This window comes from Myotis lucifugus, unplaced genomic scaffold (genome assembly GCF_000147115.1).
Source record: "Myotis lucifugus unplaced genomic scaffold, Myoluc2.0 scaffold_265, whole genome shotgun sequence".
NCBI classification, from domain to species: domain Eukaryota; kingdom Metazoa; phylum Chordata; class Mammalia; order Chiroptera; family Vespertilionidae; genus Myotis; species Myotis lucifugus.
Genome location: NW_005871313.1, coordinates 1,600,079 through 1,625,802, shown reverse-complemented (window position 1 = coordinate 1,625,802; position 25,724 = coordinate 1,600,079). Strand labels below are relative to the sequence as shown.

The following is a 25,724-nucleotide window of genomic DNA, read 5'->3' as shown; positions in this document are numbered from 1 at the left end:
GAGGCAGAGACTGTTCTGGCCACCCACCCTTTTTAAAAAGTTTTTTTATGTGGGGTGTAGAGTTTCCTGATAGCTAAAGCTTAGAGTCCAAATAGGGCACTTACATAAATTGATCTGTTTCTTTTTGATACTAGCAGTAGCCACACCTTATAAAGGGAAGGGATAAGCCCCTTTAACTAGCATTATTTTCTCTTATGCCATATGTACACGCAACAACAGGACATGTTTAGCAGTACAAGCACTAGTAGTGCAATAGCAGGCCACTGGCAGCAGATCAGAAGCCACAATTCAGTTATAAAGCAGCAGACAGGGTTCATCCCTACAGGAGTTGGTGACTTGCTTTTTTTTAGTTCTTCTTGATTTCATTCTGAGGGAATATGTATATTTTATATGGCTCAGAAAAGAGCTCCTTGCACATAGGATAATCAAACTTTCCTATTTGGTCTGGTTCATCCCTGTTACCCTCGTAAAATTATTAATAGGATCACTTTCACTTTTTTTAAAAAAGTTTTTTATTGATTTGAGAGAGAGAGGGAGAGAAACATTGATCTACTGCCTCCTGCACACCCCCTACTGGGGATTGAGCCCACAACCTGGGCATGTGCCCTGACCTGGAATCGAACCAGTGACCTCTTGATGCAAGAACGACACCCAACCAACTGAGCTACACCAGTCAGGGCTCACTTTTATTTTTAAAAATAACCCTCTTTATTCTTTTGATGCAGTATGTGAGATGTTTCATTTCTCAGCTTTTTTGTGTAGGGAAACCAAGAATGCCCATTCACTTTGCCTTGTCCAGGGTGAAAACTGAAAAGCCTACAGAGTAATGAATTCTTATAATTTCATTAGAACTCAGTAGTTGGAGTGGATCTTTTACAGAGACTTAAAGGTGTTTCCTTGGGCATGATCACCATCATGTAACAAATGTGTCAACCCATTTCTTAGATTAAGGACTATGTTTTGAGCAGTTAGTCAGAGAGGTCCTGATGTGATCTACAAAGTGTTCAAAGATTGAAGGACTTTAGGGTACTTGGGAACTTTTCCATTCCAGTATTCTCCCTAATTTCAGCAAGTAGTAATTTGTGAAATTTGAGACCAATTCATTGGGGTAGACTGTCAGGTCTTGGTTACCAAAGAGCACAATAAATACACTAAAGTGAATCTGTGAGCTTTTGACATAGGAATGATCCATAAGATTTTCAAGCTGTGGAGATGTTGGAAAAGAGAATGCTAATTGAATCTAGGAAGTTAAACAGAAAGGCTAAAAGACTTTGGGATAAGTTAAGCGGGTTACCAAGTGGAAGGATGAAGCAAGTTTTGGTACCCGATGGTTAGGGATAGGGCATAGATATAGAGCAAAAGGCCAAGAATGTGGTACATCCATTGCTTTTACAACCTTCTTAATTACTCTGCTGAGTCAGTAACATGGTCTTAAAGGAATCAAAGAATATTAGACAGGTTTGCTTTCTTTTTCTGTCCTGAAGTTGTTATTTTTATGGAGTAGTTACAGTAAGGGAACTACTGTAACAAAGGGAACAAAGGCACAATACTTCAACAATGGGGAAACAATCTTTATTAGAGTATATATTCAGAAAAATGAAATACAAGTAAAATGGAATATATTTAAATATCCTTTTGGTGTGTTTTTTTTTTTTTTAAATAAGATACTTTAAATGCAGTTGTGTGTGTTTTTCTCTAAATTTGACTTTGAAATATGGTATTAGCATCTTGGTTTGAGTTTAGAAGGAACAAAGTTTGGTTTAATTATTATGGATTGTTATTGAAATTTATTTGTCAGAATTTCTCATCCACATATCTTTCACAGGCTTGACACTACTCTCATTGACTTTACTGACATGAAGTGCCAACGAGGGGATTTAAGCTTCATTTTCAATGGGGATGCAGCACCCTCTGAATCTTTTGTAGTATTAGACAATGAACAAAAAGTTTATCAGCGAATACACCATGAGGTGAGCATTCCTCTAAATGGTTTTTAAAAAATGTCTTTGTATGGAACCAAGTGTCAGTGTAATTGTTTCAAAGGGCTTAAGGTATAATTGCGATTGATCCTAAAGCTTTTATTTTCTTACTACTAGTTTTTTAATTTAATTTAATTTAATTTTATATATTATCATCCGGTTTTCATCTTGATCAAGCCAGTGAGTCTGTTTGCTCATAATTCACTGATGATCTGCTAGTTAGGTGAACTCCATTTTCTCTTAGTTCTTATTTGTTGAACCTGCGCTGTCCCTTTCGCCATTTATTATCTTACAACCGTAGCTTCTTTTAAAATGTTACTGACCATCCCTATCTCTTTATCTGTACTTTGATCCTCTGTCTGTACTCTTATTTTTCCTCACTCTTTGGCTGCCTTTCTTTTATCTTTTTCTTCTTAAAGTACAAAATTATCTTCCTTTCATCACATCAGAAATCTATGTTGGTGTTGCCTACCCAACCACCATTGAAAACTATATGCACCATTATCCTCATCCTTTAATTTCCTGAATGCCCCTTTCCCTGCTTTTAGAGATGCTGGAAAGACAAAGCTTTTCTAGTATCTCTATCATTGATAGTACTACAAAATTTTCTTAGTCAACATTTTGTTTTGTCACTTTTTAAATTTTGTTGTTATTTTTCACCACTTCATTTCTGCATATTGTCATTCACCACATCTTATGGTTCCTTCCTCAACATCTCTTAGATTAGAACTTCCTACTACCATATCTGTTGATGAGACCTTAGTTACCTTGTATGTGTACTATTGAAAAGTAGTGCACGAGCAATGAGCAATGAAGATTTAGATTGGAAGAGGAGAAGGTATTCCTTGTGGAGCACACAGGGTGAGTAAAGTCAGGGAAGTGGGAATAAGAATGGTCTTTTGGGGAAACAGAAAAGAGATCTGAGTAGAGTGAAGTTTTCTCTTATTGAGTATGCAAACATGGTTTATGGCAGGGATTAAAAGCCAGAAAGATAACTTAGGATTTGCTGTAGTTAGTAACAAAGTCATAGATTCTTAAATTATTGCTATGATCTAAAAGTAATTCAAGTGAATTAATCTTAAGTATTTCTTTCACTTTCCCTCCCTTCCTTTCTTAAACATTTATCAAGGACCTAGTAAATGCTAGACACTTCTAAATGCTATGGATAGTGGATCTGTATTAATAGTGTATATCCATTATTATTATATATATTATTATATTAAGCATTAATTGCCAGCATATTGGAACTATTATTTAAGTACTTTAATTAAAAAGTATTTATCATTAAATTCTTAAAATAACCTATCGAAGTAAATACTTTTATTATCTTCATTTTTTTGTCTTTTTGCTTTATTGTTATGAAGCATCTTTAAAATTACATATGTTAACAAAGCCAGTATAAACTTTGATTACTTTGTGAAAAGTTGAGTGAGCTTACCCTCTCTCTGCCATGCTGTTACTTAACTGTAAAGAACACCTGGCCCTAAAAGGTTGGATTCATTTTCCCCTGGGGAGGGATTATCTTCATTTTACACATGAGAAAATTGAGGCTTACAAATATTAAATGACATGTTCAAGATCACATAGCTGATATGCAGAATGGATTGGAAAAGGAAGAGATTGGAGGCAGGGAAGTTATGGTTATACAGTTTAGAGGTGATGAGGTTCTTAACTAAGATGGTGTAGTGAATAATTAAGAAAGAGAAATTATGACATATTTCCAAGAATGAAATAATAGGACTTGCTAAATAGGTTGAGTGAATTAAGAATTGGAAAGATTTAAGGGTGAGTGTAGTGATTCTGTCTTGAAGAGTGGAATGACGGTTTCCACTGATAAAGTTGGGTTATTTGGAAAAGGAAATAGGTTTGGGGTTTTGGATAATGCTCATTTTGAGTCCATTGCTAAAACCAGCACACTTATTTCAACCTTCTCTTTATTAGACTTCTTTGAAGTATTTGCTATTATTGATAACTCAGTTCTTAAAATTTTCATTTCCTTATGAATTGACCTTCGTCTGTTGTTCTTTTCTCTCCATCTTATTCTCCTATCCCTGTTCCCTACTCACCTGTTTAATCTTGATTTGCCTCTGATGTGGTTCTTATTTTTACAAACTGGCAGAATAATCTCTTCTATTCTCACAAAGTATATATTTGTAACTCCAGATAAATCTTCTGAGTGGAGACCTATCTACTCAAATGGGATATCATGTATGTCTCCAAGATAACTTCAAAATTTAGTTTGTCTAAAGCTAAACTCATTATTTTCCCTCCAAACCTGCTTTTTTTTTTTTTTTCCATTTTCCTTCTTTTGGTGAATGACATCATTTTCTATTCATCCAGATAACTGAGAATTATTTTTGGCATCTTTTCTTATACTCCATGTTTTCTAACTAGAGATTATGTATAGTCATTTCTGTTTCCCTGTGTCTAATAAATATCCCTTTTTTATTCATAGTGTTAATGCCTCAATTTAGATATTCATTGTCTTTCAACTCGACTATCACAAGTCTTATAAATGATCTTCCTGGCCCCCTTCTGTTCTGCTTCTAAATTATCTCACATATTGGGGGTTGAATGTTGAAAACAAATTTATGAAACCTGCCTTCTTTAAAGACATTTTAAAGTTTCCTATTCCTAAAGAGTGAAATCCACATTCCTTAGCATGCCATGGTTACTTCTGTGACCTGGCTTTTCCAGCCTTTTTCTTACTTTGCTGTCTTAGATACAGTAGTACTTATCTCTTTGCAATTTTTCAGACATGCCAGGCTATTTACCGTTTATTTTATTGTTCACATTGTTTCCACTTCCTGGAATGCCCTTCTTCTTGCACCTTCATACTTAAGGGGCACTGCTTAGTGTCACTTCCTCCCCTGCCAGGTGACCATTGTTTTCTTTATGCTTTCGCTGAATATGGTATCAAAGACCCTCTTCTGCTATTTGTTTATGTGGCTGCCTTCCTTTGTGGGGTTAAGCTCCTCAAGGTTATGGGGTTCATTTAGTTGTAGTCTCTGGTACCTGATACAGCATCAGTACTTTCTAGGCCAGAGTTTGGGAACCTTTCGTAAAGGTATAGATCAGCGGTTCTCAACCTGTGGGTCGCGACCCCTTTGGGGGTCGAATGACCCTTTCACAGGGGTCGCCTAAGACCATCGGAAAACACATATATAATTACATATTGTTTTTGTGATTCATCACTATGCTTTAATTATGTTCAATTTGTAACCATGAAATTGGGGGTCACCACACCATGAGGAACTGTATTAAAGGGTCGCGGCATTAGGAAGGTTGAGAACCACTGGTATAGATAATAAATATTTTAAATATATTTGCATGCCATATGGTCTCTGTCACAACTACTCAACTCTGCTGTGATTAGTATAAAAGCAGCCAGAGATATTATGTACATGAATAATGAAAAATGTAGTGGATTGGATTTGGCCTGCTGGCCATAGTTTGCTGACCTTTCTTATAGATTCAGATATTTATTAAAAAATTTGACCTATTGCATATTAAATGAGAATAGCACAGCTAACTAGGCAGAGGTAAGTGGAAATATGGTACTGAAAGAGAAACCAAAGATTAAGGCTAGTAGTGTAAACATTAGCTGATGTTATAGTATTGATGAAGTCACCAAAGGACTGGTATTTAAGGTATGTATATGTGTGTATTTTATGCCTAAAACTTACAGATAAGCTGGATTTTAAGAAATAATCCTTAAGAAGGAAATACTTGTTTATTCTAATGTGCATTTATAAGTAATACCTGTTCAATAAATGTTTGTTGAATAGATGTAACAGTTTTTTTTCAATGATATGGTGATGATCAGTCTATGATTTATAGAAAAGTTCTGTTCTAAAAGTTTATTTAAAAATAGGGTGTTTGAACCAAGGCAAATTTCTTCACAGTCTTATATGTAATGTTGTTCTCAAGCTAATACACAAAATCCTAATTGATTATAATATATTTGAAAGATAATGTCTGACAGTTCTGTATAACCTATGTCTGCCCAAAATTTTCTTAAGAAAATTGTGTTCTGAATTAGTTTGGGTTACCAGAAATACATTTGTACCTTAGCATTAATGTCAAGAGTTTCCATTCCTCACTTGTAAGGGTGAAGGAAATGGTACTATCCCAGTCCCAAGGTATTGCTGTTTTTTCTATAGACGATAGATTAAGAATTGGACTATGCCGAAACCGGTTTGGCTCAGTGGATAGAACGTCGGCCTGCGGACTGAAGGGTCCCAGGTTCGATTCCGGTCAAGGGCATGTACCTGGGTTGCGGGCACATCCCCAGTAGGAGATGTGCAGGAGGCAGCTGATCGATGTTTCTCTCTCATCGATGTTTCTAACTCTCTCTCTCCCTTCCTCTCTGTAAAAAATCAATAAAATATATTAAAAAAAAAAAAGATTGGACTATATCTGGGTGAAAGTTCAGTGGTGAAAAATAGAAAATGGGCCTCTTGGTAATCTACACTAATAAAAGAGAAACATGGTAATTAGCGTACGACCGCTACCCTTTTCATTGGCTAATCAGTGAGTATATGCAAATTAACTGACAACCAAGATGGCGGCCGGCAGCCATGCACTGAAGCAAACAGGGAGGCTTGCTTGCTCCAGTGACTGGCTGACTCCAACGTTCCCCGCCTGCCGCTGCCGGCCTCTGACCTGGCAGTTTGAAACATTGTAACAAATATAGAAGCTAAACAAAACCCCAGAAACCAGCTTTCAGCCGCCGGGATCTCAGAGCTGGAGTTATACATTGTTTCGATTATAGAATGCAAACAAACCAGATACCTGCTTTCAGCAGCAGAAGCCTCAGAGCTAGAGCCAGAGCTAAAGCTGGCCCAGAATAAAAAAAGAAAAAAAAGAAAAAAAGGAGCGGTTGGGAGCTTCAGTCCATCGCCAGCCTGAAAGCAGCCCTCAGCCCCTCACCCAGACTGGCCAGGCACCCCAGTGGGGACCCCCACCCTGAAGGGTGTGTGACCAGCTGCAAACAGCCATCATCCCCTCATCCAGGCTGGCCAGGCACCCCAGTGGGGACCCCCACCCTGATCCAGGACACCCTTCAGGGCAAACCAGCCGGCCCCCAGGCCTCTATCCTATATAGTAAAAGGGTAATATCCCTCCCAGCACCGGGATCAGCGGAGCTGTGAGGCCTCTTGGCACCGGATCAGCGTGACAGGGGGCAGCGCCCAAACCCCCTGATCGCCCTGCAGCTCTGTGTGTGACAGGGGGCGGGGCCACAACCTCCCTATCCGCCCTGCTCTGTTTGTGACAGGGGAAGGTGCCCCAACCCTCTGATCAGCCCTGCTCTGTGCCTGATAGGGGGGAGCTCCCCAACCCACCGATCGCCCTGCGGCTCTGTGTGTGACAGGCTGCGGCGCCCCAACCCCCTGATCGACCCTGCTCTGTGTGTGACAGGGTGCAGCGCCCCAACCCCCCCACCCCATGGGCCCTGCTCTGTGTGTGATGGGGTAGAGCCATAACCTCCCCATCAGCCCTGCCCTGAGTGTGACAGTGGCGGCGCCCCAACCCCCTGATCTGCCCTGCTCTGTGGGTGATAGAGGGCGGCGCCCCAACCCCCTGATCCGCCCTGCTGTGTGTGTGACAGGGGGCGGTGCCCTAACTCCCCTATCGGCCCTACTCTGTGAGTGACAGGGGGGAGCTCCTCAACCCCCTGATCAGCCCTGCTCTGTGCATGACAGGGGGGAGCTCCCCAACTTCTTGATGGGCCCTGCTCTGTGCATGATAGGGGGGAGCTCCTCAACCCCCTGATGGGCCCTGTTCTGTGCGTGACGGGGTGGCGCCGCAACCTCCCCATCGACCCTGCCTTGAGTGTGACAGGGGGCGGTGCCCCAACCCCCCAATCGGCCCTACCCTGAGCGTGACTGAGGGTGGCATCGCAACCTCCCAATCCGCCCTGCTCTGTGCCTGACAGGGGGCGGCGCCCCAACTCCCCAATCAGCCCTGCTCTGAGCCCAACCAGGGGCTGCACCTAGGGATTGGGCCTGCCCTCTGCCACCCAGGAGCAGGCCTAAGCCAGCAGGTCATTATCTCCCGAGGCATCCCAGACTGCGAGAGGGCACAGGCCGGGCTGAGGGACCCCCCCCTTCCCCCCCAAGTGCACAAATTTTTGTGCACCGGGCCTCTAGTCTATAATAATAAAAGTGTAATATGCTAATTCGACTGGACAGCCAAACGACCTTCTGGACGAAGCTGGGGCTACGAGGGTCTAGGCAAGCCACTGCAGCTGCAAGGGCCAAGCCCTTTGCACGAATTTTGTGCATCGGGCCTCTAGTATACAAATAAGGAGGTGTGGGAAATCAGGCCTCTCGACCAGTGGTTGCCAACCTGTGGGTCACGACCCCTTTGGGGGTCCAACGACCCTTTCACAGGGTTCGCCTAAGACCATCGGAAAACACATATATAATTACATATTGTTTTTGTGATTCATCACTATGCTTTAATTATGTTCAATTTGTAACAATGAAAATACATCCTGTATATCAGATATTTATGTTACGATTCATAACAGTAGCAAAATTACGGTTATGAAGTAGCAACGAAAATAATTTTATGGTTGGGGGTCACCACAACATGAGGAACTATATTAAAGGGTCGCGGCATTAGGAAGGTTGAGAACCACTGCTCTAGACATTGTAAACTTCATGCACAGTTCTCATTCTCCAGTGAGCTCTCTAGATTCTGCGTTTTATTCTCCCTTTTTTTTGTGTTTCTACTTGAGTCTCTTTGATCCTAAGTATCAGAGACTCTCTTGGCCTGTTAAAGATAGAATCTCATCTTTTACCTGCTCACTTACCCTTCTGTACCTGATTTCTTAATCTTCTGTTCCTGAAACAAACACAAAGCTTTCTCTTTTTTCTCATTTAAAAAATAATTATTGATCACGTATTATATGTGAGCACTGGAGAATATGCAGAGAATAAAACCAGAAGTGAGGCTACTTACTTATCAAGTTTAGAAATCATAGGTTGATATGTATGGATTTCTTTTTTCCCCCCAAGAAATACAGAGCAAATCCCTCTGGACTGCTTTTCTTTCTTCCTTCCCTTCCTTCCTTCCTTCCTTCCACTTAAGAACTATTGAGAAAGAGAGGCTCAAATGATAGTGGTCGGTCTTTAGATTAAAAAGAAATGAAGTAAGATTCATCTTTGTTGAAAGAAAATGAAACCTTCATATGGACATTTTGTCTCACACCTGTCAATTTAATTCTTTAAGTAATCTTTTAAAATTGCCCTACATTATCTATAACAGTGTAAGAGTACAGTATTTCATGTATCCTGTACTTATAGATTCATAATTAGTCATAATTCTAACTTACTTAGATATATGTAGTTTAAAATTCTGTAATTGTTTTTAGAATAAGTAGGATTTCATATTTTTTAGAATTTGTTTCCTTTTTAGGAATTCATAACATTTTGTTATTTTCATATGTCATGCTAATAACCTTTGAAAACCTAGGTTCTAATATTTAACTTTTACCCCCTCCCCAGGAATCAGAGATGGAAACAGAAGAGGAGGTTGACATTTTAATGAGTAGTGATATTTACTCTGCAACTCTATCAACCAAATCAATTTCTTTCACACGTGCCCAAACAGGATGGCTTTTTCGGGAAGATAAAACAGTATGTACAAATCTAGATTTTTAAACTTTAAAGATTGTTTAGAATTTAACATTGCCAAAATAAGGTGATGGAAATGCAAGAAGTAGCTTACTGAATTGTCTTCAAATAGTTTATTCTCTCCACTTTGTGACCACATAGGGAATTATAATGGTTGGTTACAGAATTGGAACATATTCTTAGAGAAGCCAAGAAGGAAAGTTTAGTTCATTGAATTCCATGTTGGGAAAGATTCTTTTTGTCAGCTGTCTTGTCCTCACATGTTTCCATTATATTTCTAATGCTTTATTCCTTAGGAAGACCACAAAGAGGGATACACTTTTGAATTCATTTCCCTGGATATTTTTACTTTCTACTCTTAAACTTCTAAACTATTTACTTATCTAATAGCGGTTTCTCAGTATTCCATATATATGACTAAAATGAATTTCATTGAAGGTTTCTCTTTAGTGAATTGTAAATTTTTCCCATAATTACCATTTACCTGTCAAGAAGAGGTTATGTAAGAATGCTCAAGCCCTAGTCGGGTAGCTCAGTTGGTTAGAGTATCATCCTGATGCACCAAGGTTGCAGGTTTGATCCCCAGTCAGGGCACATACCAGAAGCAACTGGTGAATGCAGAAGTTAGTGGAACAACAATTGATATTTCTCTCTCTCCTCCCTCCCCCTTCCTTTCATTCTCTAAATTAATCAATAAAGAAAAAGTTTTTTTTAAATGTTTGAAATATTCTTAGACTTTATTTATTTATATATTTTTATTTATTTCAGAGAGGAAGGGAGAGGGAGCGAGAGATAGAAACATCAACGATGAGACAGAATCATAGATTGGCTGCCTCCTTCATGCCACCTACTGGGGGTCAAGCCCACAACCCTGGCATGTGCCCTTGATCATAATTGAACCCGGGACCCTTCAGTTCACAGGCCAACACTTTATCCACTGAGCCAAACCAGCTAGGGCTCTCAGGCATTTTTTAAATTAGACACATGAAGAAGCATTTTATAAAATTTTAAAGTCAATAAGTAATCAGATCAGGTAAGGGCCATACTTACTACTTTTAAAATTATATTCATCTTATATTACACTAGAGGCCTGATGCACGAAATTTGTGCAAGAGTAGGCCTTCCTTCCCCCAGGTGCCGACACCAGCTTCCCTCTGGCATCTGGGATCTGGGTGCCAGAGGGAAGCTGGTGTCGGCAGCTGGGGGAAGGAAGGTCTACTCTTATACAAATTTCGTGCATCAGGCCTCTAGTAGATGTATAAGTATATATTTAGAGAGAGAGAAGGGGGGGGTGTAGAGAGAGATTGATTTATTTTAAGGAATTGGCTCATGTGAATATAGGAACTGGCAAGTCTGAAATCTAGAGCAGTGCAGCAGGCTGGAAATTCAGGGGAGAGTTGATATGGTCTTGATTCTGGAATCTCAGGCAGGGTTTCTATGTTGCAGTCTTGGGACAGAATTGCTTTTCCTTTGGGAAACAGGCTTTGCTCTTAAGGCCTGCAGTTGATTGGATGAGGCCTACCTACATTATAGAGGGTAATCTGCTATATTCCAAGTCTACTGATTTAAGTGTTAATTACATCTAAAAAATACCTTCATTGAAACATCTAGACTGGTGTTTGATCAAAAGATTGGGCACCATAGTCTTGCCAAATTGACGTAAAATTAACCACCACACAACCTTACATATAAAGTTAAATGTTCCCTTTGGCCACTACTCACAATCCCAGAGCACCTTGCAGAAGGTTATCTATTTATATATCCTTCAGACCCTTTTATATGCTTTCCATAAATAATGTATTTATAGTAATCTGTAGCTTTAGTTGTTGATACTTATTTTTTCATAAAGTGTTCTACCTATTTTTTGCAACTATTTTTTTTCTCTTTAGTATGTTTTAGGTGCTTTTTCTTATTAGTAGTGCTACTTCATTCTTTTTAACAACTGCAGAGTATTTCATAATATGGGTATGTTGTAGTTTATTTAGCCAGGCTCTTTTTTTGGACATTTAAATGAATGGACACACATTTTGTCCAGTTTTCTGCCATTATGAATGATGTTGCATTCTTTTACATTCCTTTGCAGTGTCTGTTATAGATAGCAAGAAATAAAATGGCTGAACTATAGAGACTATACACTACAAATTTATACTGTTCTGATGGTTTACTTTTAATAAATGCTTTTTATTGTGAGATTTCAAAAACTGATAATTATCACCTGAGTATCTCACAACCACAGAAAAAATCCTCACTGTAGATCTAGGCTCCTCAGCTTTCCTCTCTAAGCCTATTTGGCAACAAATAGCATATAGGATTCCCAGTTGTGAGCTCCTACACTGCAATCCATTTGTTGGCTTAAGTCTTATTTATTTGTACTCTGTTCTTCTGGACAGCATTAGAAGGATCACTTCAAGAGAAGATAAAAATTGAAGCTGCTATTCATCTAGTGCTACTGCTAAGCAGCTCAAAGCTCTTGAACAGCGTCTAGGTGATCTTCTTAAATCTTTGACAGGTAAGGAGGGAGTCAGTAATGCTTATGGTTCCCATTTTGTAGGTAGAAACAGGTGCAGAATGCTTTGCTTTCTGGTGACTGGTAAAAGAGCCACCAAAAGCAAGGTGGACATGGAAACAACTCTAAACACATAGTTTTGGAATGCCAGAACACAGTAGTAAGTAGGAGACCAAGTGATTTGCATGCAGGTGAAACTTGGAAGCTTGCTTTCCATCATGTTTTTTGAAGTAAAATATTTCAAACTCTGACCTCCTCTTGAGTCTGATTTAAAAGGGTGATGTTTTATGTTGAAGGAAATAACAACTCTCTTCTTAATGTCCCTTATACCTCTTGAGTTTCCCTATCCCCCATTTTTAATATAAACAGTGGTATTGGTGAGCTGGACTGCTCTGTTGTTCTCCCTTTGTTGAAAGTAGTAACTAAATGTAACTTGAGTTTTGATCATGTTAGAAAATAGAGTATTGGAACAGGTAATTAATTATAGGTGTCCTAGAGATTTCTATGTGACTTAGACTATTTCTTTTTATTCCACTTTCTTTTCTATCTATAAAATGGGAACAGTAATTATCCCTGACCCCTCCTTGTTACTTACGATGTTTGACTTTAGCTAAATAAAATTTTCAGATAGCTTTGTGCTACTTGGGAGTAGATTCTAAAGGAATACTATATGGTATTTTTATTTAAATTTAACTCATTTTCAGATTAACTGCCATACATATGTGTGTTTTAAATTTTTCTTTACAAATTTGAAATGTGTAATCCTATATAATAAAAGGCTAATATGCAAATCAAATGAACAGCGGAATGACTGGTTTGCTATGATGCGCACTGACCACCGGGGGGCAGACGCTCAACACAGGAGCTGCCCCCTGGTGGTCAGTGTGCTCCCATGGCGGAGCGCTGCTCAGCTAGAAGCCAGGCTCACGGCTGGCCTGGCGAGCATAGCAGCGGTGGCAGGAGCCTCTCCTGCCTCTACAGCAGCACTAAGGATGTCTGACTGACAGCTTAGCGGGCCTAAGCTGTCAGTCGGACATCCCCCAAGGGCTCCTGGACTGTGAGAGGGCGCAGCCAGTCTGAGGGGCCCCCCCCCCCCCCCCCCCGCCGCAGTGCACGAATCTTGTGCACCGGGCCCCTAGTTTAATATATTTTTTAACTTAATAGAATGCATAAGATAATTCGGTAATTTCAAGTACCAAAGGAATATTTATATATACCTTAATGTTACATATTTATGGAAAAACATGCATATTACTTTGAAACTTTCTTGTTAATCTAAGGCCACCTTAATCTTTTTATTATGTTGAAATATTTGATTTTGTTTTAGGAAAGAGTAGGAAACTTTTTGGCAGACTTTTATTTGGTGAATGGACTTGTTTTAGAATCAAGAAAAAGAAGAGAACATCTCAGTGAAGAAGATATTCTTCGAAATAAGGCCATTATGGAGAGTCTTAGTAAAGGTGGAAACATAATGGAACAAAATTTTGAGGTATAATTTTCACTTCTAATTTATAATGTTCTAAGGAGAGAGGGGGTAGACTCTATTCCTGGCATTTAGTGAATTTATGTAAATACACACATGGGTTTTGTTTACTATATACAATACACCTTTTGGTGGTGGTGTTTTTTTATATATATTGCCTTTAGTGATATTTTTGTGTGTGTGAATCTGTTCTTGGTCTCTGAGGCTTTACTAACAAATAGATTAAATCATTTTATAAGCATGAAACCCAGTATTAATTTTTAATCCATGTTCCTTTGCATATATTCTTTTTCCTATTTCACTAATTGAAATCACCAACTGCTTTGAAGGCCAAAGTAATGGTCCACTTACTTTATGAAATCATTTCTAGCCTATAACTTTGATAGTGTGCCAAGTTCCAACTAAGTCATGGTAATATTGTGTGCATGTGCGTGTGTGTGTGTGTGTGTGTGTGTGTGTTTTAACGTTTGCAAAGTTCATGTATTGAGTGAATCAGCCATGTAGTTCAATTAAATAAGTACAGGATGTAAAATGTTTGAGAATCCCCATTCAGTGTTTAAGTTAAAATTGTGATCATGCTAGTTTAGTGTGACCCTATTTCCTTCCCACCAGATCCTCCTTAGATTTTTTTTGGCTTTGGGATAGAGTTGCGCTTCATCAGACTTCATTTTTCAGGAGCCCACCTGGTATTTACTGATATCTTGATAACTAGGAGATACAGGACATGATATACTCAGGAAATAGAAATAAATTGAGAGAAAAAATGCTGAGCTCAATTTTGGACAAAGCTGCTTCTCTCACCCATAAACAAAAAGGCCATTTATTTGGACTTATATTGCGACTTAAATTTTATTTAGTTATTTTTAAGAAATGATTTTGTTGTGGTAGTTATTGCTACCTTTGTTTAATTTTGGCAGCAAACCATTTTGGGATGAATATTTGGGGAAAACAACTATATAGAATAGCATTTCATGGACCATTTGCCGATTGCCTTCGATTGTCTGATTTATCTGTATTTAAACCTGCAGCATACAACTTAATTTTCTTTGTAAGATGTACTTGAATTGTTAAAGGGGTCTGCAGATGGCATTTTAATAAGTTATAGTTTTGTACATTGAAATTAAAGATATAGTTTAATTTCAGATAGCCACATGATAGAACAAAGTAATACGAATTAAGTTAAATAATTAAGGTTTTGACTTCTGAGCAGAAATAAAACACTTTCTATGTGAATCATAGCCCCTTGAACTTTACAGTTTTTGATGAATATTTAAATCAACTTGTCAATTTCTATGACAGATAAAACATTTGCTGGGATTTTGATTAGGATGGTGTTGGACTTTTGATGGGGAAGAATTGATTAATTATATTTGAGAATCCTTTTGGAGTTCAGTTATAAATAGAAGAAATTTAAAGACAATATTAATTCTATTATATTCATCTATGCATATAATTTAATTTTTTTGAATCTGGAATGGTGCAGGATGAAAAAACATCAAAACAGAATTGGTATTTAATTATAAAAAAGGTAAAAATAGCTGGGGGGTTTTTTTCTCCCAGACACAGAATTTACAAACACAGGGAAAGCAGCATGGAATTGATACCAGTTTAATTATATTCCACAGTGGGCATTAAAGGAGAAAAGAAATACTTGTATGCATTTCATAGGTACTTTTGGAACTACAGTTCTTTTTTTCTTTTTAATTTTTTTTCTTTATTGATTAAGGTATTATATATGTGTCCTTATCGCCCCATTGCCCCCCCCCCCCCGTATCCCCCCCACCCAACTCATGCCCTCACCCACCCTGGTGTCTGTGTCTATTGGTTAGGCTTATATGCATGCATACAAGTCCTTTGGTTGATCTCTCCCCCTTACCCCAGCCCTCCCCTACCTTCCCTCTGAGGCTTGACGGTCTGATCGATGCTTCTCTGTCTGGATCTGTTTTTGTTCATCAGTTTATGTTGTTCATTATATTCCATAAATGAGTTAGATCATGTGATATTTTATCTTTCTCTGACTGGCTTATTTCACTTAGCATAAGGGAATACAGTTCTTTTAAACCTAAACAATAAGCTTTTAGGAAAGGTACATATAAATTATCATGCACAGTTAAAAAATAGGTGGTCAAAAGAATAAAGGGAGGATCCTATCAAATTCAAGAGACAGTCCCATTGTAATGGGGAATTGTATTTAAAATCTTAATATTAAGTTTTAAAAAACACATAAACCAGTATTGAAAATTAATGGCTGCTTGGTCACAGCTGGTAATATAAAAATGAATCGAGTGTGAAAATCATTATGTGTTATGTCAACTTGCAAGTCACATAAACACAGGTTAGTTACTCAAATGTATGTACTTTAATGAGTGATTATTATAACAAAACATTTTGTTGGCAAATAACAAAGGATTCTCCAGTGGCCTAATCTGAATTAAGTGTCATAAATTTAAATTCAGCTTCTACAAGTTAAAAATTGATTTCATATGCACCTCAATGAGTTTTCTTTTTTATTTATGTTGGTTTAAAACATTGGAGTTGGTTTTTTTTCACATTCACATAACTTTTATTATAATATCTACACTAATAAAAGAGAAACATGCAAATTAACCATCACTCCATCACTCTGCCACTCCACTACACCCACCAGCCAATCAGAGCGACTATGCAAATTAACCCAACAAAGATGGTAGTTAATTTGCATACACAGGTGCAGAGGGAAGACTGAAGATGACTGAAGATGGCGGCGGCCACGGAGCTGGAGCGAGCAGGAGGCTTGGGTTGCTCCTGGCGACCGAGGAAGTCAAGCTTCCCGCTGTCCCTGGACTCCGCTCAAGGAGTGGCTGGGGGCTTGGGTTACCAGGGGCAACCCAGGCTTCCAGTCCGCCCTGAGCTCGGCTGGAGGGGAAAAAAAAAGGAGAGGCTGGGAGCAGCCGGAGCGGAAAAGCCAAGCCTCGCTGCTGCGGCCGGACCAAAGGCCTGGGTCCCAGGTGCCGGAGGAAAACCGGTGCCGGTAGCCAGGGGAAGGAAGGCCTATTGAGCGAATCTTTGTGCAAAGGGACACTAGTATTGTTATAATTGTCCTATTGATACAAAGATGAATAGAACATAGACCTGTCCTCCAGGCTCAGAGACTCTAATGAGAGATGGTGTGAAGGTAATGCCCAGTGCGCAAAAATAACTTTGGCATTGTTAACATGGGCATTGTGCTAAGTATTTTCATCTCTCTTAATTATTAGTTATTTAATGAGATGAGTGTCATTGCTCCACTTTATAGAAAGGAAAATGAGGTTTAAAGAAATTAATTTCTCTGAAGTCACAAAGTTAGAAGTAGCAAAGATCAGTTCTTGACTCTTAAGTCAGTGGTTCTCAACCTTCCTAATGCCACGACCCTTTAATACAGTTCCTCATGTTGTGGTGACACCCAATGTCATTGTTACAAATTGAACATAATTAAAGAAAGCATAGTGATTAATCACAAAAACAATATGTAATTACATATGTGTTTTCCGATGGTTTAGGCGAGCCCTGTGAAAGGGTCTTTCGACCCCCAAAGGGGTCGCAACCCACAGGTTGAGAACCGCTGCTCTAAGTATATTGCTTCTCTATAGTGACCCAAATGCATATTTAACAGACAAAGGTGTAAGTTTTAAAATCTGACATGACCTTTTACCGGTGTTGATCAAATAAATGGTCTGTGTTTGACTTTCATACAATCTGAGCCCCAATCCCCTAATCTGAATTTATTATCCATAGAACACTGCTCTCTTTTTTAGCTCCTGTACTATTCAATTTTTTTGTAAGCTCATTTGGTCTTTAATAATATAATATTTTGTATTTCTGATTAACTGTTCATGTATGGATTTTTCTTTGAATTGTAAACTCCTTGAAGTCATGGTTAGTTTTTATACTTCATATTCACTTTCTAGCATAATGCCAAGAACATTTTAGATGATTAAAACATTGAATGAATGGATTTTATTACTTTGATAACTTATCTTCTTATTTGAGATTTAGAAAAAAATTGATACTAAATTACTGATAGCACTTAAATCACCATGGAACTATCTTGGCAGTAAACTCTTAAAGCATTATATTGAAGAGATTGAACAGTTTAGTAGTTTAAATAGCTTATTATGATCAACATAATTTGATGAACAAGAATAGATCGATCTAGAGACAAATGGTAGGGGAGGGCGAGTTAGAGAGCAACTAAAGGACTTGTATGCATGCATATTAACATAACCAATGGACACAGACACTGGGGCGGTGGGGGCTTGTCCGGGGTGGGAATGGCTGGGTGGCGGGGGGCAATTGGGGAAAAAGGAGACATATGTAAAACTTTAGACAATAAAAAATAAAAATAAAATAAGTAGTTTAAAATAGCTTTATTTTATATTTTTTAAAATGTCATTTTTCCCCCTCCCTTCTTCTGTGTCTCCCTCTGTCTGTCTCTCACTCTATGTGTTTGTCTCTGTCTTTCTCCCTGTCCCTCTGCCTCTTTATTTCTTTTTGGCAGCCGGTTCGAAGACAGTCCCTTACCCCTCCTCCTCAGAACACTATTACATGGGAAGAATATATATCTGCTGAAAATGGAAAGTAAGTGTTTTTTCTTTTATTTTGATTATTTTGGATTCTTTGGTTTTTAAAAAGAATAATTTGTAAAAACAGAAATAATGACCGGAGATGGATGAGCTTGAAAAAACAAAAAGTAGAGAAATAGTGAATGGCCTCACACACTATGCTAAAGACTCAGGATAATGACAGAACATAACATTTGGGTGTAGAATTGTTTTAGAGAGAATCTATAATAATAAAAGCATAATATGCAAATGGACCCAACGGCCGAACAGTGGAATTACCTTCCGGATTCCGGGGCTGCGAGGGCCTACTCTTGCATAAATTTCATGCATTGGGCCTTTGGTTATTAATAGTTTTGTCTGAAGTAATTCTTTGACCTTTTAAAATATGGATTAGGCATGATGTGCACCCTTTGACTAAGTTACAGAGCTTTCTTTTTACATCCTTGCTGCCAATTTACATTCACTAAACCTATCGAATATTGTTCTAAGAAAATACAATGTGAGGAATTGCCCAGTGCCCTTGCATTTTTGAGTTCACTTTATGTAAATTTTTATGTTCTGTCTTTATTCTGAGTCTTTAGCATGTTATGTGAGGCCATTCACTATTTCTCTACTTTTTGTTTTTTCAAGCTCCTCCATCTTCGGTCATTATTTCTGTGCTTTAGCCTATGCCAGACTATTTCTCACTATCCTTACATAAGACATTTGCTTAATATTTTATTACTAATATTTACTGGAGTACCTAGCACATAGTTTGTATTCAGCAAATATTTGTTGAATAAAAAAATGATGAATGACAGACAACTATTTTGAATGAATCAATAAATAAAAAGTTTTTTTCTGGCCAACCATGTGAGATAAAGTATAGTTCTTATAGAAAATAGTATTTTTCTTTGGCAGAGAATAAAAGTTTGCCTACTCTCATGTTTAGGAAGAAGTTGCAGTGATTATTATTTTTTGTATTGAAGGTTTATTATACTTTTCTAACTTTTCCAAAATGTTTCCATTGTACAGTATTCTATAGTGAATGTAGAATTCTTTATTCTTTTTTTAAAATATATTTTTATTGATTTCAGAGAGGAAGAAAGAGGGAGAGAGAGATAGAAACATCAATGATGAGAGAGAATCATTGATTGGCTGCCTCCTGCACACCCCACACTGGGGATTGAGCCCGCAACCCGCATGTGCCCTTGACTGGAATCGAACCTGGGACCTTTCAGTCCAAAGGCCGACGCTCTATCCACCAAGCCAAACCGGCTAAGGCTAGAATTCTTTATTCTTCACATCATTTCTTATTGGTTATGCTGAGAACTATAGACAATAAAAGAGATTGAATTGAATAAGTGATTTTAAAGATACACAGTGTTACAGTTTTTGTGTGGTTTGCTTTGTTCCTAAAAGTGCTTATTAAATTATATCAATGTGAAATTTGATCATTTTTCTGAACTTTTGTACTTTGTTATCCTTATTTCTTATACATGTCTCATTTTCTTTTATCAGAATTTTAATTTATTTCTATGCTCAGAGTAAGAAAATTTGAAATATTAATAAGTGTCATTGGAAAAGGACAGATTCTTCTTAAGATGATAAGACATGGAAAAAGTTTACTAATATATATATATATATTTTCATTTTAGAGCTCCTCATCTCGGTAGAGAACTGGTGTGCAAAGAGAATAAGAAAACATTTAAAGCCACAATAGCCATGAGCCAGGAATTTCCCTTGGGAATTCAGTCGTAAGTTAGTTACTAACTATACAAGTTTATCAAAGAAGCTACTAAACCCTAAAGACTTTAATAATATTTGTATCTGAGTGGTTTATTTGAAGCCTTTGACATGCAAAAGCAAATAGTCATTGATTTGATAGTGTGTGTACCCTTCTCGAAATTTTTTAGTTTACAAAATAGTAATATTTTTATTATTTTAACCAGATAAATGTTTGTATAGTTTTTAAATTATAAGAATAATACATAAATACATACATTTTTGTTGCATTTTTTAAAAAATATTTTTTTTTAATCGATTTCACAGTGGGAGAGGGAGAAATAGAAACATTAATGATGAGAGAGAATCATTGATTGGCTGCCTCCTGCACACTCCCTACTAGGGATTGAGCCCCCAACCCAGGCAAGTGCCCTTGACCGGAATCGAACCTGGGACCCTTCAGTCTATAGGCCGATGGTCTGTCCACTGACCGTACTGGCTAGGGCAGTGGTCGGCGAGCCACATACGGCTCTTTGGCCCCTTGAGTTTGGCTCTTCCACAAAATACCACGTGTGGGCGCGCACGTACAGTGCGATTGAAACTTCGTGGCCCATGTGCAAAAGTCGGTTTTCGGCCTGGGCGAGTCTATTTTGAAGAAGTGGCGTTAGAAGTGGGGGGTGTCGGTCAGTCGGGCGATGGGAGACGCGGCGCAGGCGGGCTGCGAGATACGCAGCACGGGGGAGGCGTGTGTGATTCATGCACGAGTTGAGTGAGCCAGTCAGTCAGCAGTCTCATTGTGCAGTGGTTAGTGCTAGTCGCGTCTGCAAAACGTGCGCGGGTGACAAAAGTAAAGTTTATTAAGTTAATTTTAGGGAACGTTGTGGAGTGAAAGAAGATGTAGTGTCGAGGATTGAGAAAGGTATGTTGAGATGGTTTGGACATATAGAGAGGATGAACAAAAGGAGATAGACGAAACAAGTATACAAGACGAGTGTGGATGGGAGAATTGGAAGGGGTCAACCTCAGCGAACATACCTCAATCAGATTGAGGACGTTTTTAGCAAAGGCCAGCTTAGGAGTACCCTAATTAAGTTAATAACAATGTACCTACCTATAAAGTTTAAGTTTAAAAAATTTGGCTCTCAAAAGAAATTTCAGTCATTGTACTGTTGATATTTGGCTCTGTTGACTAATGAGTTTGCCGACCACTGGGCTAGGGCAATACATACGTTTTATTTAATATCTAATACAATGGGGTTTATAGAATAAAAATGATAGCTTACTTTCACCTTAGTAATTGTTAATAGATGATAACTGCTATATTTTTATCTAGGATTTTCTGTTTTTGCATTTTTATAAAAATGGCATATTCTACATTTTGTTCTGTGAGTTCCTTTTTTTTTCGTTTAAAAGTGAGTATATCTTGCAATTCTTACACTAATTACTTTTTAGTGTCTCTTTTTCTTCTTTCTTTGTTACTTTGCAGTGTTGATTTATTGTCATTTGTTTTATTCTCCTGATGATAAATATATTGATTGTAGTTTGTCACTATTATAAACAATACTGCAGTAGACATCTCTCAAACTGTACTCAGCAGATGCTCATAAAAAATTTTAATTTAGAGTACTTTTTAAGGTGCTCGGGGGGATGTTGTCTGATTCATGAATCAATTAAAGACTAATGATCTTTTTAAAAAATTCAATTAGCAGACTGAAGCCCCAGGCTATTTTCCTTTCCTAGTTCCTTCCCCTATCACTCTGGCCTAGTACAATAAAAGAAATCATCATAGAATAGAGCAAGACCTACATTTTTCTACAGTCTATATATGTCTCATACCCCCCAATAGCCTAACTTGAGAAAAGGAGATAGAATGTGCTATACAGCCTTCAAGCTATAGATCAGGGATGGAGATAGATAGTTCCCATAGGATATGGGAAGGGAGTTATTCATACATACATACATGTCTGTATTATTATCATATATTGGACCCAGTTGACTAAAAAATGTACCAGTATTTTTAATTTTTGTGCACCAGGCCTCTAGTATATATATAAAAGCCTAATCAACCTTCCGACTGTTCAACCACCTGACCGGTAGCTATGATGTGCACTGACCACCAGGGGGCAGACGCTCAATGCAGGAGATGCTGAGCTGCAGTGACTTGGCAGCTGCAGTTCTCGGTTGATGCACCCGGTACCAGAGAGTACGGAACCTGATTCTGGGGTGTGTCACCTGAGAACCACCCTCTCGCAATCCGAGACCCCTTCGGGGGGATGTCGGAGAGCCAGTTTCGGCCCAATACCTGTAGGCCAGGCCAAGGGACCCCACCTGCCGGAGGGACCCCGCTCCCTGCGCAGATGCCCTTTGAGCCGAGGCGCCGCCTTAGGTGTGGCCAGCTGGGGGGGACCACGGGAGGTTGGCTCCAGAGCGTGTCCGGCCCATCTAGTTCAATCCTGCCCACTCCTTCCCCACTGGCCATCTTTTAATTAATTTCATTTCAATGTGCACAGATCCGTGCATCGGGTCACTAGTATTCATATAAGTTACTTGGTTAATCTCTTTCTTCTACCCCTCTTCCCTACCCTCTGAGATCTCTCAGTCTGTTGCATGCTTCCATGTCTCTGGACCTTTTTTGTTTGTCATTTTATTTTCTTCATTAGGTTCCACATATAAGTGAGATCATGTGATACTTGTCTTTTTCTGACTGGCTTATTTTGTTTAGCATAATAATCTCCAGGTCCATACTTGCTGTCTCAAAGGATAAGAGATCCTTCTTTTTTTTTATAGCTGGGTAGTATTCTATTGTATAAATGTACCACAGCTTTTTTTATCCACTCATCTACTGAAGGGCACTTGGGCTGTTTCCAGATCTTAGCTATCCTATATAATAAATTGACTGTCACGCCCTCGCACAAATGGCCGCCCCCATGTGGTCAAAGATGGCCGCCCCCCATGTGGTCACAATATGGCCACCACAAGATGGCCGGCAGGGGAGGGCAGTTGTGAGCTATCAGGCCTGCAGGGGAGGGCAGTTAGGGGCGACCAGGCCGGCAGGGGAGGGAGGGCAGATGGGGAGGATGAGGTCGGCAGGGGAGGGCAGTTGGGGGCAATTGGGCCAGCAGGGGAGCAGTTAGGGGCAATCGGGCCAGCAGGGGAGCAGTTAGGCATCAATCAGGCCGGCAGGGGAGCAGTTAGGCATTGATCAGGCCGGCAGGGGAGCAGTTGGGGGCGATCAGGCAGGCAGGCAGGCGAGTGGTTGGGAGCCAGCAGTCCCGGATTGTGAGAGGGAAGTCTGACTACCGGTTTAGGATCGGGCCTAAACCGGCAGTCGGACATCCCCTGAGGGATCCCAGATTGGAGAGGGTGCAGGCTGGGCTGAGGGACACGCCCCCTCCAGTGCATGAATTTCGTGCACTGGGCCTCTAGTCCAATATGATAAAAAGGTAATATGCAAATTAACCCTCATGCCCTCAGAAGATGGCTGCCTACGACCAGGTCAGCAGGGGTGTTATTGAGGGACGACCAAACGACTGAACAGCAGGCTGCGTGGGGTTACCAGGCCGGCAGGGGTGTTAGTGAGGGACGACCAAACGACTGAACAGCAGCCTGTATGGGGCAACCAGGCCGGCAGGGGTGTTAGTGAGGGACGACCAAACGACTGAACAGCAGGCTGCGTGGGGTGACCAGGCCGGCTGCGGGGGCCGTGAGAGGCAACCAGGGGGGCAGGAGGGGTGTCCAGGTTGGGGGTGCAGTTAGGGGTGACCAGGCCGGCAGTGGGGTGCAGTTGGGGATGACCAGGCTGGCATGGGGGGCAGTTGGGGGCAATTAGACTGGCAGGGGGGGCAGTGAAGGGTAACTTGGCCAGTGGGGGGGCAGTTGGGAGCAACCAGGCCGGCAGAGGGGGGCAGTTGTGGGCGACCAGGCCGGCAGGGGGGCAGTTAGTGGTGACCAGGCCGGCATGCAGAGGCAGTGAGGGGTGATCAGGCCTGCAGTGGGGATCCGTTAGGGGCGACCAGGCAGGCAGGCAGGTGAGCGATTAGGAGCCAGCGGTCCAGGATTGAGAGGGATGTCCGCGCGATTAGGAGCCAGAGGTCCAGGATTGTGAGAGGGATGTCCGATTGGAGAGGGTGCAGGTGGGCTGACGGGACCACCCCCCATCCCGTGCACAAATTTTGTGCACCGGGCCTCTAGTCGTAAATAAATAACGCTGTTAAGAACACAGGGGTGCAAATATTCTTTCTTATGTTTTCTGATTCTTAGGATATATTCCCAGAAGTGGGATTGTTGGCTTCAACAGCAATTCCACTTTTATTTTTCAAGGAAATGCCATATGGTTTCCATAGTGGCTACACCAGTCTGCATTCAAACCAAAAAGCTTCTACACAGCAAAATAAACCATCCTCAAAATGCAAAGGGAACCCACTGTATGGGAGAACATACTCCCCAATCATACATCAGAAAAGGGGTTAATTTCCAAAACATAAACTATGCATACAACTCAACAAAAGGAAGACAATCCAATTAAAAAATGGGCAAAGGATCTAGAGATGGCCAAGAGACATATGAAAAAATGCTCAAAGTCACTGATCATCAGAGAGATGCAAATAAAAATATGCATCAGTTTTATATTCTAATTAAGAAAAATGTGGTTAATTATAGGATATTATCAGCTTTAGGAGTTATCCCAATTTCAGAGATGTTAATATATGAAAAAATGGGTATATTAGAACTTATAAGTGTGGCATTTATAACAATGTCCCCTGAAAAAACGTTGAAAAGGAACATAGCATATAAAAGCCAGACAAATAATTCATTCTAGAATAAATTTTTTTGTAAATGCTGTTGAAAACCATAAAAATAATGAAATGAATAAACTAGATCACTCTAGATGAGATGACAATAGAATGAAATCAAAAGGAGATTGTAAAGGTAATGAAATAAATTAAGCACTAAATATCACTGTTGCAAAACAGCTACTTTAGAAACAATAATGAACAGAATATATGTGGCAAAAAATTAAATTTTGTTAGTTCATAGTGAATGCAGTAAAAGAATAGATTAAAGTAATTAGAGAAGTAATATTTATGGGAGACAGAGATGGTTCAACACGAGTATTCTTAATGTTCCACTGATATAGAGAGCTTCCAAAATGTAACCAAAATACCATTCTAAATATAAGAGAAAGTTTCTCTGTAAGGAAAACTGAATCTGTAGCATAACGTTAGGGTCCAAGAAAATTTGATAAAAGAATGATTAGTAACAATAATTACCCTGATGAAACTATTTGACTTAAACTTTAAATAAAGAAGTTTAATGGCCCTGGCCGGTGTGGTTCAGTTGGTTGAACATCTGGTGCACCAAAATGTTGCCAGTTCGATTCTTGGTCAGGGCACATGCCTGGGTTGTAGGAGGCAGCCAATTGGTGGTCTCTTTTATATTGATGTTTCTGTCTCTTTCTCTCTTTCCCCTCTCTCTGAATTCTAATGGCATTCAGGCAGAAAGGGTCTAAAATACAGCCTGGCATTACATTTTTTCACATCTTAGCATTTCTGAGGCAAAGGAAGTGTGATCTGATAATATATCTAGCTAAGATGTCATTTAAATATAAAGGCAATTAAAAAAGTATTCAAGAAATATAGCAGCAGTGGGCCATTTTTGAAAGAAAAATAATACTACTTGAAAATAATATCCATCAAATCTCAGAGGAAAGGGGGTGGGTGGCAGAGATCAACCAAAGAATTTGTATACATATATGCATAACCAGTGGACATAGACAATTGGGTGCTAAAGGCCTGGGGTGGGGGGCAGGAGTGGGCTAGAAGGGGTCAA

The 25,724-nt window shown here is 39.5% G+C and overlaps 1 protein-coding gene across 1 annotated transcript in view; it reads left to right on the top strand.

The window, feature by feature from the left end:
- ANKRD13C (ankyrin repeat domain 13C) overlaps window positions 1–25,724 on the top strand; it is a 51,042-nt gene that overhangs the window by 16,230 nt on the left and 9,088 nt on the right. Inside the window, exons 5-9 of the mRNA XM_023762875.1 lie at window positions 1,826–1,970; window positions 9,494–9,625; window positions 13,456–13,617; window positions 18,128–18,207; window positions 19,829–19,927. Of these exons, the coding sequence (XP_023618643.1) occupies window positions 1,826–1,970; window positions 9,494–9,625; window positions 13,456–13,617; window positions 18,128–18,207; window positions 19,829–19,927 (618 nt within the window). The remainder of the gene's footprint in view (window positions 1–1,825; window positions 1,971–9,493; window positions 9,626–13,455; window positions 13,618–18,127; window positions 18,208–19,828; window positions 19,928–25,724) is intronic.